The sequence below is a fragment of the Schistocerca piceifrons genome, chromosome 6 (assembly GCF_021461385.2).
Source record: "Schistocerca piceifrons isolate TAMUIC-IGC-003096 chromosome 6, iqSchPice1.1, whole genome shotgun sequence".
Taxonomy (NCBI): Eukaryota; Metazoa; Arthropoda; class Insecta; order Orthoptera; family Acrididae; genus Schistocerca; species Schistocerca piceifrons.
The window spans coordinates 95,178,223-95,191,629 of NC_060143.1; the positions used below are offsets into that span (position 1 = coordinate 95,178,223).

Consider the following 13,407-nt stretch of genomic DNA (forward strand, 5'->3'; position numbering starts at 1 on the left):
TCCACTGTGAGATTTGCTTTGGCGACCTGCTGCAGATATGAACAAAGCCTAGTTTTGGGCAACACCACATCACTTGATTTCATATTACGTGTCTGTATCTGATGTACAACTGAACTGTGGAGTATAGACCTCTGATCAACACCAACACAAAACTTTGTTGAAACTCATGTGTATGGTTATTAACTTATTTTCACACTTCCTCTCTGTGACAATACACAAACAATTCCCCAAAACTGTTCCAGTTTCCTGTACATTAAAAAGTGCCTTACTCATACACCAGTTCTATTAAATTTTCACATAATTACGGCATTAACTTCTTGCTGTATTTAACAAATGATTCTAATATTTTTTGAATCAATTAAAAGTAACTGTGTTTCAGCTCTACCAACATGTCTCTCTCAACTATATTAAATCATACAGTACGGGAACACTATTGTATTTCATTACCTCGTCATTCATTCTAACACTGCACTGGCATGCAACAAAATGATTCAGTTTTAAATACATTTCAATAATTTCTCACTTTTGGTTAGTGAATGATTATCCTTATGATTTCAAGCATGCATTTCTGGTAATTTACCAGCACTTACTTTCCTCACCTTGCATTAACAAGCATTACAAGAGCAAGGAAGTAGATGAAGAATGGATCTTCTTGACGGAAATAAACATCCCACATGCAAAGTACAACAGGCAAGCTGCATGTTGCTGCAAACAGCGACTGGAACTGATAATCATGAATATATTATTAATGGAAGTTTATGAAAATGTAATGGTTTCTCAAGGAGAGCACAGATTCAAATATGAATGGTACTATGAGTGCCAACTGTATAAAGCAACTGACCATAGATTAACACAGAAAATGATCTCAGATCCAACTGCATTTGAAACCCTGCATTGTATATATGTAAATCCCAGATTGTATAACTGTGAAGTAGGATCATCTTTGAGTGGCAAAATTTCACATGTCAAGTCAAGTTCAACTGCAATTGTCAACTCACACTCTTGTGTCTTTACAAAAAATATGTTTTTTGTTTACTGGAAATACAGGCAAGAAGAAGTAAATAATAAACAAGTTAACAACACGAAAAATGTTAATCAGACATGTGAATACGCCACTCTCACACTACTGAAACTCAATTTTTTTTTTAAATATGTAAGGTTAGGCCTTGCCGCAGTGGTCAGACTGGTTCCTGCCAGATCCCGAAGTTAAGCGCTGTCGGGCTGGGCTAGCACTTGGATGGGTGACCATCCGGTCTGCCGAACGCTGTTGGCAAGTGGGGTGCACCCAGCCCTTGTGAGACAAACTGACGAGCTACTTGATTGAGAAGTAGTGGCTCCGGTCTTTTAAACTGACATACAGCTGAGAGAGTGGTGTGCTGACCACATGCCCCTCCATATCCACATGCAGTGACACCTGTAGGCTCAGGATGACACGGCGGCTGGTCAGTACCGTTGGGCCTTCCAAGGCCTGTTCAGACGGAGGTTAATAAAGCACAGAAAGTTCTGATTGAGAATTACGATTATTTAGGAATAAAGGGGACGACACCAAAAGGCAGAAGCGCTGCACTGTCGATAGGTACAGAAACAAACGGTATACTCACCGTGGACCAGAAAAGATCTGGCAGTTGACTGAGCACAATGTAGGGAGACGTACTTGTGTGTGTGTGTGTGTGTGTGTGTGTGTGTGTGTGTGTGGTGGGGGTGGGGGGGGGGGGGTGGGGGCGGAGGTGCTTGTTTTTCCTACAAGCTTGAAAAAAGTTAGCAAAGCTCTGAACCTTTTGTTTGTGTACCTATCAACGATGCAGCACTTCTGCCTTTTGAGTTGTCTCCTTTATTCCTAAATAATTGTAAGGCTAGGTTAAGAAATTACGTTATGCAAGTAAACCATGGAAAGTCCAGGTTGAAATATCAATGATTATGAAAATGATAGACTGCTATTCACCATAAAGATGACACACTAAGTTCCAGATAGGCACAACAAAAACATTGTTAACACTAAGCTTTCGGCCAAACCCTTCTTCAGAAAAGAAATAACCCCCCACCCACCCACCCACCCACACACACACACACACACACACACACACACACACACACACACACACACACACACACACATATTCATACAAGTAGGCACACTTCATGCACACATGACTACCATTTCTGGCCACTTTAGCCAGAACGTAACGAACTGAATGAAAGCAGCGATCAGGAATGAGGCAAGGAAGGAGGACGGATAACAAAGGGTGGGGAGAGAGAAGAGTGCCATCAAGTAGAGCATGCAGGAGTTACTGTAGAAAGTGGCCGGCAGGTTCGGGATGCTGTGGGAGTCGCGGGAGGGGTGGGGGTGGGGGGGGGAGGGAAAAGACTGGTGAGTGTGTTGGCAGAGAGTGAGCACAATGAGGGAGAAGGGGCATGAATTGGGAAGAGGTTATAGGACAGTGGGAGTAGAAACTGTTGATGTGGGGACAGTAGATTATCCCGATTGAGAGTAGAACAGTTTTGGGAGCAGAAAATGTGATGTAGGGGTAACAACCATCTGTACACTTCAGAAAAGCTGGAGGTCGAGGGGAGGAGCTAGATGGCCTGGGTTGTGAAGTAGCTATTAAAATCAAGTATGTTATATTCAGCTTCATGTTGTACCACAGGGTAGTCTACTTTTCTCTCATCTCCAGTTTGGCAGTGGCCATTCATCCAGGTGGACAACTGTTGGTAGTCATATCAATACAAAAAGCTGTGCAGTGACTGCAACAGATCTGGTACATGCCATGGCCACTTTCACAGGTGGCCTCCCTCTGACAGGGTAGGACAAGCCTATGACAGGACTAGAACAGGAAGTGCTGGGTCAGTGGATTGACTATATCTCTGAGACACAACTGACTTCACAGACACCAGCCCAAGAACCAGCTACAAACCACCCAATATCACCCCGGACAGTAACAACTGAACTGCTGCCTTTACCAGGGCTTTGATTACCAATAATCATGTCTTGAAATCAAGGACATCCTACCCAAGATCATTCCCACCCCCCCCCCCCCCCTAAAGTGGTATTCCGTCGCCTACCCAACCTCCATTACATCCTAGTTGTGCAGATTCTTTAAATGGTCTTTATACAACATAAATATTTGTAATTATTTTTATTCGTGTCATCTCCATGCAGCAAAGATATTATAGGGAGGTATGATTACCATGCCTTAAACCAAAGCTCGAAGAAATTAATCTTCAATTAATGTTCTAGAAGTGCCACGATGCTTCTTAACTCATACGCATCCATACCTGCATGCGTTTCTGGAATTAAAATTTCTGGTGTGGCTAAACGTGCACTAGCATAACTATGTCACATTATCTCTGTCCCTAACCATTATATAGTCCATCCCCATGCCACTCCCAATCTCAGCCCCTACCCACAGGGATCTTATCCCTGTGTAAGACCCAGGTGCAAGACTAACTAATTCACCCACCCAGCACTTCCTACTCCAGTGCTGTCACAAACTTATGCTACCCTATCAGAGGCTGGGCCATCGGTGGATGCAGCCATGTCATATACCAGCTCTGCACAGCTTTTTATATTAGTATGACTAATAGCCAGCTGTTTACCAGGATGAATGGCCCCTGCCAAACTGTTGTCAAGAACAAAGTTGACCATGCAGCGGCACAACATGCAGCTAAGCACAACATCCAAATTTTCAACAGCAGCTTCACAACCCCAGTCATCTGGATCCTTCCCTCCTCCGCCAGCATTTCAGAAATACACAGATGAGAGTTACCGCTAAAACACATCCTCCACTCCTGTAATCATCTTGACCTCAATCTCTGATAACCCACCATCCTTGCACCCTCCACCCAACAATTTCCCCTTCCACCACCCCGTCAACTTTACCCAATTCATGTCCCCATGTCACCTTCAGCGTGTGCCACTTCCGCTAAAACTGTACCAGCCCATATACCTGCCAACTCTCCCTGCTCCGTTCCTAGCCAAAAAATCCGCTACCTCCCTCTGAGCTGCTAACCACCTACCCCCAGCACCTTTCCCTCCCCCTCCACCCACCCCACTTGACACTAGCCCCACTACAATCAGTCCACCTGCCGCAAAACAGCATTTGCACCGTCAGTCTAGGTATAACCATGTAGTAGGCTTCCCCCCCCCCCCCCCCCCCCCCCCCCCACCACACACACACACACACTCCTAGCTTGTCAAAGGATAAATCCAAAAGTTAATACGTTTTCTTTCTTTTGTGAGGTGCCTAGTGAGAACTAAATGCTTCTACTTTTCAGTTTGTGGTCTCCTTTCATCATATAGTTTTTTGCACTTTACAAGAACTTCTTCTACAGCATTAAAAAGTGTTTCATGCTAAATTAAATCAACACTGCACCTCCTTCAGTGGATCTAAGTTTAGTGTTATTCAATGGTGTGGAGTCATGAGCAGAGTTCAATTTCTGAACTAAGGTCAAAATTGACCTCCAGTCAGTGATGTTTACACAGTTGGCCTTAAGTAATAATTTCAGTTTTTGTTTGGCTTTTAGAAACTACAAAACTTCAACATTTTGGTTGACAAGGGATTAAAAATTGTTATTGATTTAATGGAAATGGATAACAGAAAACATGTTTGCTACATAACACAAAGATCATCCAACTGTCAATAAATCCAAGCTAAATTGATTTTTTTAAAATAGAAACTATTTAAATGTGTATGAATTCAGAAACACACAGAACGTGCAAGAGTCGGTGAAAGTTTAACAAATTAAATATGTAAAGAGCTCATAGTTCAAAACTTACCCATGTGAGACAGTACTGGTCAGGGCTGATGCGCATTGTATCCAGTGAAGAACATAATTCTGGATCGTGATACAATAGCAGAAGCCTGAACAAGTGGAATGGTGTTCCATTCTTTCTGCAACCCCTGTGAAGTGAAGAGACACCCCATTAGTTATTTATCTCTTAAGAGACAGTTGACCGTAATTGAAAAAGGCTACCATCCTATGTTGGAAGTGTCGAGAAAGTACAAGAGATGTACAGCATATACATCTGCAGTCCTATTGGCAGCATGCCACAATTTCCAGTTGCATCTGTGAGATCTCTGCTCGCATATTTCAATCCTTCAAACAAACAATGGAAATTAAGGATGAAACATAACAATATCATGAAAAGGGAAGTTGCTACTCACCATATAGTGGAATGCTGAGCTGCAGATACACTGTCTTTTTGTTGTGCCAATATGCGACTCAGCATCTCCGCTATATGATGAGTAGCAACTTTCCTTTTCATAATATTGTTATATTCCAATCCTTCTCATACACTTTACTCTGTCTCCTCAATCCTAATTGCTATTTACTCTCTAGATTTCTCTATCCTTCATCTCATCTGCATTGACTTCATTTGAGACAACCTTCATCTCAGTTCAGTCAAATCACATTCTTGGGGATGGTGGGTGAGGGCAGATCCAAACACCTTGTTATCAAACTAAAGACGCTCACGTATATAGAATGCAATTCCTGGTGTCAGTTCCTCGTAGGCTGGTTGTAGAACTTGTTAGCACAAATTTGTAATGTGTTCCCTACATATCAAACATTGGCTTCCTAACCCATTAATTGTTAAGGGGACATGGGGGAGGGGGGAAACTATCAGCTTCCACTGTTAGACTCAAGCAATTATGGGTTGTAACTTCCATCTGGGGTATTTATGAAATGAAGTGTCATATATTTTCTAGGTAGTTGAGATATGGCAGTAGTATGTCACCCCACTGTGCACACTCATTTCAGAGGTACTAAGTTTGCAGATTACAGCAATGATTAAGATTTATCAAAACCACATTGTGATACAAGTTTACCGTATTTACTCGAATCGAAGCCGCACTTTTTTTCCAGTTTTTGTAATCCAAAAAACCGCCTGCGGCTTAGAATCGAGTGCAAAGCAAGCGGAAGTTCTGAAAAAATGTTAGTAGGTGCCGCCACAACTAACTTCTGCCGTCGAATATATGTAGCATGCTTTGTAGACACAAAGATAAATACTGGCGCCAAAACCTCTGCGTCAATAAATAAATTTTAAAAAAAGGTGGAAGACGAGATTTTTTTCTCCGTCCCGAGTTTCGACCATTTTCATACATTATCCAACGAAGTAAATACAAATTCCGTATTGTTCATCTTCGAATGTAGCAGAATTTCAATGTACTACGAAAATACGACTGGCAAGACTGTTTGGGATGTTTGTCAATATGGCCAACTCTACGTTCTGAATTCTTTCCTACCTGTGAGAAGAGATGGTTGCTAATAGGAACCTGATGAAATATAAATCACATGCACTATTCTCTTCGCCATAAGAATAATACGAATATAAACATTTTGCTATGTATTCTTTCGTGTTTGCTGCAATCTCATTTAAATCCTGTCTGCCTAATAAACTACGAAACTAGAGCGAGACAACAGCAAACGCGGAAGAATATACGTATCGTGTCATGTTTATATTCGTATTATTTTTATGCCTAATAGTGATACAGTCAGAAATGAAGCACGGCAACTGACTAGATTTTTAAATCTAAGATGACTAATTTCTGTGCAAATTTGATGTACTAAAGAAGCGGCCGCAAAGATTTTCAAAAGGAGAAAAATTTTCGCCTAATTCTCGTTCAGAACATGTTCTATCATATGCAGTCTATTATTTGGTTTTTGTTGATCATTATCAAAGAAAGCAGCAGTGTAAGTAACAACAAATAGCAGTCTCTTGCCATTGTTTCGCTAATGAGACGATTCCTCTCTCTTTTTTTTTTTTTTTTTTTTTTTTTTTTTTTAATTGTAAGCGGCGGTAGCGCGCACAAAAGCAAGCCATGCCGCGAGCGGCGACAGGCCGTAAACACGCACTATCAGAATGCGACAAACAGTGCATGACACAGTACAGTAATGCATTTTCAGCTTACAGTGGCGTAAACACCTATAAAAAAGAAAACGGCACTTATCAGATCAAAGCACAATAAGCAATCGATTCAAACCACACGAAGCACGTGAAAAAGGAAGGGTACCCGTATAAATACTGACGGAGCGCCTGACGCATAGCAATGGCTACCTGGTAAAGCTTAACTGCTAAGCTTACGACTCGAACCAAACTACTGTAGCTGTATCGTCATTCATTCGACCTAAATTGTGTCTCATATTACAATGGACCAACTTTGTTTCAATTTGGAGGTGCGGCCTAAAACTTTTCTCTCCCCTTGAATTTCGAGTCTCAAATTTCAGGTGCGGCTTAGATTCGGGAAATTTTTTTTTCCTTGATTTCGAGTCTCATTTTTCTGGTGTGGCTTAGATTCGAGTGCGGCTTAGATTCGAGTAAATACGGTAGGCTCTTGAGATATTTGAATTTTGATTGAGTATAATAATCAGAACTGACAGTAGCTGGCAGCAGCGACAAGAACCCATTGCTCTGCATTAGGGAGAGGGCATGCACTAAAAATTCAAGTCATCGCAATGGGAGTTCCGAATGTAGTGTCAGGAAGTTTAAAGGGTTGCAGTAAAAATACCACAGAAATCACAAATAGAAACACAGCATAGTATGCAGTGGTAGACACCTCCTCAGTTATGACCAGCTGGAACAGTTCAAGGCAGTGCAGCACAAAATTGAAAAACAGTTCATCATAAAATTGTGTGTTGTCAGATTCAGGAGGTGGGGGAAATTATTTCACATAGCCTTGTGAGAGAGTCTCCACTGGAGCTACTGTGTGAGGCCATTTTATTATGAGAAGCATTAATATTCCTAAAGTGGACTGTCTGATGTCACTTACAGGACAGAAAGGTTTCTAGTGGAGGTTATGAGCCATTGTTCATGGAGAACACACCTCTATGGCATAACAGGTTTTCTTTTTCTTCATGTCCAATTAATAACGTCTAAAAGTACAACTGTGTAGGCAATATTTGATTGGTGTTGATTAAGTATATTTCGATTGTGACTATTGTGCAGTACGCCATAGCTTCAACACATGTGAATAAGTGGGACGATGTGGACTATTTGTTCACTGTCTCAATCTTGTGACTACATTGTTGTTGATTACCTCTTGGTCACGCTGGAGGGTTTAGATAATTTTGTGTCTTGAAGAATATTGTATTACATATTGCCCGCAGATCAAAAACTAACCCGGCATTATGGCCTTAACTCCCACGTGGCACAGAGCATAAATCATATGCGGCACATTATGCAGCTGTTGTGCAGATTAAATTGTAAATCCATACCTGAGTAACTGTGTCCATGGTTGTTGTGCTGTGAAGTAGTTGTGATCACACAAGCTCCGTCAATTCTGATGAACTCACTTGTAACTTTGCATAATTGCTGTAATAAACGTACACTTGCCAAACTGTAGGACACCGGGCCTCAACAATAAATCAAGAGTTTACCAGATTTGTTTGTTCTCTGTTTACTGGTGTACAAACCACACCATGAGTGTTATGTCAGAGTTAAGTCAGCAACAGAGTTCACAAGTTGGGGTTTAGCATAAGAACAACTGTACTACTGATAAGGGGAGGTGAGGTTAACACATCGAGAATGTGCACACTGACAAGGACACAATACCAACAGGTAGGTCTGCATTGAAACTGTTGCACACCTCTGTTAAACTTCTGTTTCCTGGTACAGACAGTGTGTTCCGAAGCGTGGTGTCGGTTACGGTTTGATTATTTTCTCGCGATGCAACTGCTCTTATTAGCAATGAAAGGGGTTAAATACAATTAATTTATCACATGAAAGGATTTAAATGCTCCAAAATGGTGCAGCATTGTGCCGAGAAACACTATCAAATAATGTAACTGATAATACTGTGTAATTAATAATAGAGCCAAAGGGAATTCTCCAAGAGCATGTTTAGGTTTTTTATATGCACCACAGAGAATCATCGGATGGAGGTTGAAACTTCTCCTGCTTTCAGCAGAAACAGTGTGTGTTATAGTATGCTGAGAACTTTCACGGATGTTGACAACGTCACAGGGTTGGTTGTAAAACTTAGCAGCAGAAGGTTCCGAAACAACAGGCAGCAGACTCAGTGGCACCCGGAGCAAGCGGTGCTAAGCAGCAGGGTGGCTGCACGCCTCGGCAGCAGTGACAGATGGAGCAGCAACAGATGATGTGCTGCTGTACTCTTTGAAAACATATGGTCTCAGATTCTCAACTGTGGGGCACGCTTGTAACACTTGAGAATAGAATGGCCAATAGAGATAAGGGCCCACTAGATTCCACTTCGCCAGGTTAAGTTGAGGGTGTCACTGACATGGATAGAATTAAGAGGGAACAGAGTAGTACTGAAGTTTACAGTACCAATATATACTTTACACAAGTATTGTATTTAGATGAAACAAGATTACAATCTCCAAGTATTGTGTCAGCAGAACAAGTTAAAGTTGAATCCCAGGGAATGATCGGAGCAAGTCATTATCAGTGACTACTGATGACAATCGAGCAATGACAGACTCAGTAGTGGAGCAATTGTCTCCAGGGTTCGAGACAGATGGACCAAAATTTCACTGCTGTCACCAACTGAAACCTCTGGTAATTTCAAGCTGGAATTGCAAAAGGATAATGAAAGCTAAAGAGCAGCATTGAGAAAAGTAAATTTAACTGTGATTAGGTAAAATTCAAATGTAAAAACAGAGATTGATGAGGTTAACTTTCACATGTCAACAGAAACGTAAAAGTTAAATTCGGAAATAATGTACGACATTGAAGAACATTTTGCACAATACTGAGTATGGCTGATGCAGCAGGTTGATGCACCGCTGAGAAAGATAGATTGAAGTTACATTCAGATCTCGGGTAGGTGCAGAAACATTGTGACGCCCCCACCACAGAGTCAAGTACAGATCCTGGAAAGGTCGGAAGCTAATGATCTATCTATCCCACTTTGATGACAATGAGCAAATGAAGTTAAAAGCAATCAGCACATTAGCAGACACTGGGCACTGAATTGACCTATATAAGTAATAATATAATATTTGATCAGCACACTGATTGTAATATGCACATAACCAAGAGAAAGCGCATGTTGGACCCTGAGCAAACAGCAAGCAATTTTTTTTAAGTAGCTAGTGCATAATCAAGTAGCTGATGTGAAACTAATCAAAACAGACAAAGAGATTTTAAAGTTATCTAGAAATGTAGTACAACACCCGCCTCTTACCTCAGTGGAAGAGGCATTCATCCACTGCAGGAAATAAATTATTTCGATTCACATGGAAAAGTGCATCAAAAATTATTCATACAAGAATTCATGGATGTGCTACCAGTATCTTGGTCGACACAACGGTAGATGTTATCAAGGATTGTAATGATTTAAACGAGTTCAGCAATAGTTGCTAGTAGATTTCTGTAGCGAGAACAAGTAACAAGCTGATCATGGCACCATGAAAGTGTTCTGCAAACACCACTGGAAATATATTAATTACGGTGACATGGGCTTCACTACGGAACTGTTTGCAGCAGATGTACGTTGCAATTCTATATTCGACAAGAGCTGATTGCAGCACCATGGAATAATTTCAATAATTATGTCCATTTCCTAGAAAGAGTGGAACAACTGCATGGCCAGTATGGCAGCCACCAGAACGGACAATCACGGCAAGATGGCAGTAGGTCGGTCGATGCACCTTATGTGTAAATGGGACCACAGGCAAAACGCATGCAAAGCGTGACAAAGAGTGGTAGCCATTGTGGATTACGATGCAGAATGTGGTGATCAGAATATTCCACCTGACCAGTTAAGCCACATAGTCTCTTGATGCGAGATTGGCCAGAGACAACAAGGTCTGAGGTCCCAATCTCAAGCAGACTGTTGGCAAATAATATTCAAGGACTGAGTGTGAACAAAGTGCGAAATGAAGATGACACAGTTGATCGTAGTGGGGTGTGACAGTGACTGGTGTGGGCCACAGGTCTGCCTGCTGGCCTGTTAGAGCATTTACCGGGATGTTTTAATGGCTTTACCCAGGGTGGAGAGAGCACCCACAGTGCATGGCATGAGTGACACGCAGCCTCATCACCCCAGCAGTAGTTCGAGTCGTCATAACATTCTTGATGAACTTTGCGGCGATGATATTTCAGAACTGTGAGGCTGTTTGACAAACAGCAGCTGACTGCATTAGGAACAGAAAAGAATAACAATTCACCGTGGTGGCAAGTGTATGAACTTTGGGTGCAAAAAAAAAAAAAATTGTTCAAATGGCTCTGAGCACTATGGGACTTAACTGCTGAGGTCATCAGTCCCCTAGAACTTAGAACTACTTAAACCTAACTAACCTAAGGACATCACACACATTCATGCGCGAGGCAGGATTCGAACCTGTGAACCTGTGACCATAGCGGTTCCAGACTGCAGTGCCTAGAACTGCTCTGCCACTTCGGCCGGCTTGGGTGCCAAAGCACAATATTAAAAAATGTAAGGCTGAAATAACTTCTGAACTACAAGCGACAGAACTTTAAGAAGCAAGTACAGTAGAGCACAGGATTGCCTTTAGGGGTAAGCAAATTATCTAAACAGCATGCTGAAACTTAAAGCCTCTGAATTTTTTATGTGAAAACTCTGAAAGTTTTATAAATAAAACAAACTTTAGTATCAATCTACATATTATTCTTCTTCTAGTCTAAATATTTATTTGTATCACAATCACTGTAGAATGCTTGATTTTGTTGACGGAGCTACAACCTCGTCACTGCTTAATCAGTTATCAATGTGAGGTCCTCGAAAGTGTTCTTGAAGTTTTGGAAACAGGTGAAAATCAGAAACTGGGACTGTACGGAGGATGATTGATGACAGTGAACTCAAGGTGTCGGGTTGTTGCAGATGTCGCAGCGTTCGTGTGTGGTCTGGCATTGTCATGCTGAAGGAGTGGGTGCTCCATGTGTGGACAAACTCTTCAGATTTGAAACTCAATTGTAGCGCAATAGACATAGACACGTTACGCATTGCAATGTTACACGCTACTATCTGGAGACCTCTGTTAACAGAGGACTGAAAACATGTAGAAATCTAGAATAAAGACGTAGAACATTGATAATGTTTGTGTCATTTAAAAGGCCTTAAGAATTTTCACATAAAAAATTTAGAGGCCTTCTTTGCGGTACATCCTCTCATAAATTTGTATTCAATGGAGATTCCAAATACGAACTGCCCTTAAGGATAGATAATGAGAATGCAACACTTTTAGACTTATAGACCAAGTGGGGCGAATCCTAGTACCTTTGTAACTGTCACTTCACGACAGGCTATTTAGTGTGTTTAGATGTCCACCTGTACAGGAAGTAAAACCAGAAAATTCACTAGTTAAGCCCAAGTTTCTTGTTGTCTAAAGACATAAGTGTGCAGGTACTGAAATTTTATATTAGCATCAAAATCCAGAAAGTATACCACATTTCTACATGGCAGCTTGTGTTACCTGTTCCGTGTGGTGCTGTTTGGTCTGAACATTTCAGTTTGTGCATTTATACTGTTGATAGAACAACTGACAGTTTACATTGCTAATGTATTGTTAGCCATATACAAAACAGAAGAACATTATAACTTGTTGGAGCTAGTATTTGCCACCATGAAGGAAGGAACTAAGTAGCTCAAATGTAGCAAAACTGAAATGGTTAAAAGTGAAATAACATTGTTAGGGCATGCTATTAAAGTGGACATAGCAAACAAAGGAGGAATGCTCAGAGCGATAGCGGAATTTCCTAGTCTGGAATTCAAGAAGCAACTTGGAATCATGTTCGGTCTTTACATCACAGAATGTGTGTGTGTGTGTGTGTGTGTGTGTGTGTGTGTGTGTGTGTGGGCGGGAGGGAGGGGGGGGGGGGTGTTCACATTCAACACCATACCATGTCAATTACAAGTAGGACGTTGACAGTGGTGGAGTGCAATTAATGTGTGGCTGAGCAGGAGGTGCTCGCCATCATTTATGGGTTTTAGAAGTTTAAAGATCACTTATGGGAAACCTATAATAATTTTGACGGATCATAAAGCGCTTAGCTTTTCTTTTCTGCCTTAGATATCCAAGATTAGCACAGTGGGCCATGTACTTGCAGCAATTTTGACATGTAGGCAGCGCATGTCCTATCCCACTTATCTACAGACGGGGAAAGGCTGAGCAGGGGAAAAGTTCGGAAGAGCTAAAAGTCTTTTTTATGAAAAGCACCCAGCACAAAGCCACAATTTGGTGAGACATTCATACGGAACGGAACAGGAACGACCACCTGAAGTATGTGAAGCACTTCGGGCTTGCGTAAACAGCCTAACGTGAATGTATCTTATAATATACAAGGTATAATCTTTGGATGAAGAATGAAAGATCAGGGAGATTGGGAATTGTATCTTCCGAGTCAACATGTACATGCTCTGAGCGACCTGATTCACGAAAGCTATGGCCATTCAATGCTCATGTGTGGTCTGGCATTGTCATGTT

At 41.5% G+C, this 13,407-nt stretch overlaps 1 protein-coding gene across 1 annotated transcript in view; it reads right to left on the reverse strand.

The window, feature by feature from the left end:
- Positions 1-13,407, reverse strand: part of LOC124802789 (TBC1 domain family member 23) — a 234,115-nt gene that overhangs the window by 153,008 nt on the left and 67,700 nt on the right. Inside the window, exons 4-5 of the mRNA XM_047263790.1 lie at positions 4,775-4,898; positions 600-724 (exon numbers count right to left, since the gene is read on the reverse strand). Coding sequence (XP_047119746.1) covers positions 600-724; positions 4,775-4,898 — 249 coding nt within the window. The remainder of the gene's footprint in view (positions 1-599; positions 725-4,774; positions 4,899-13,407) is intronic.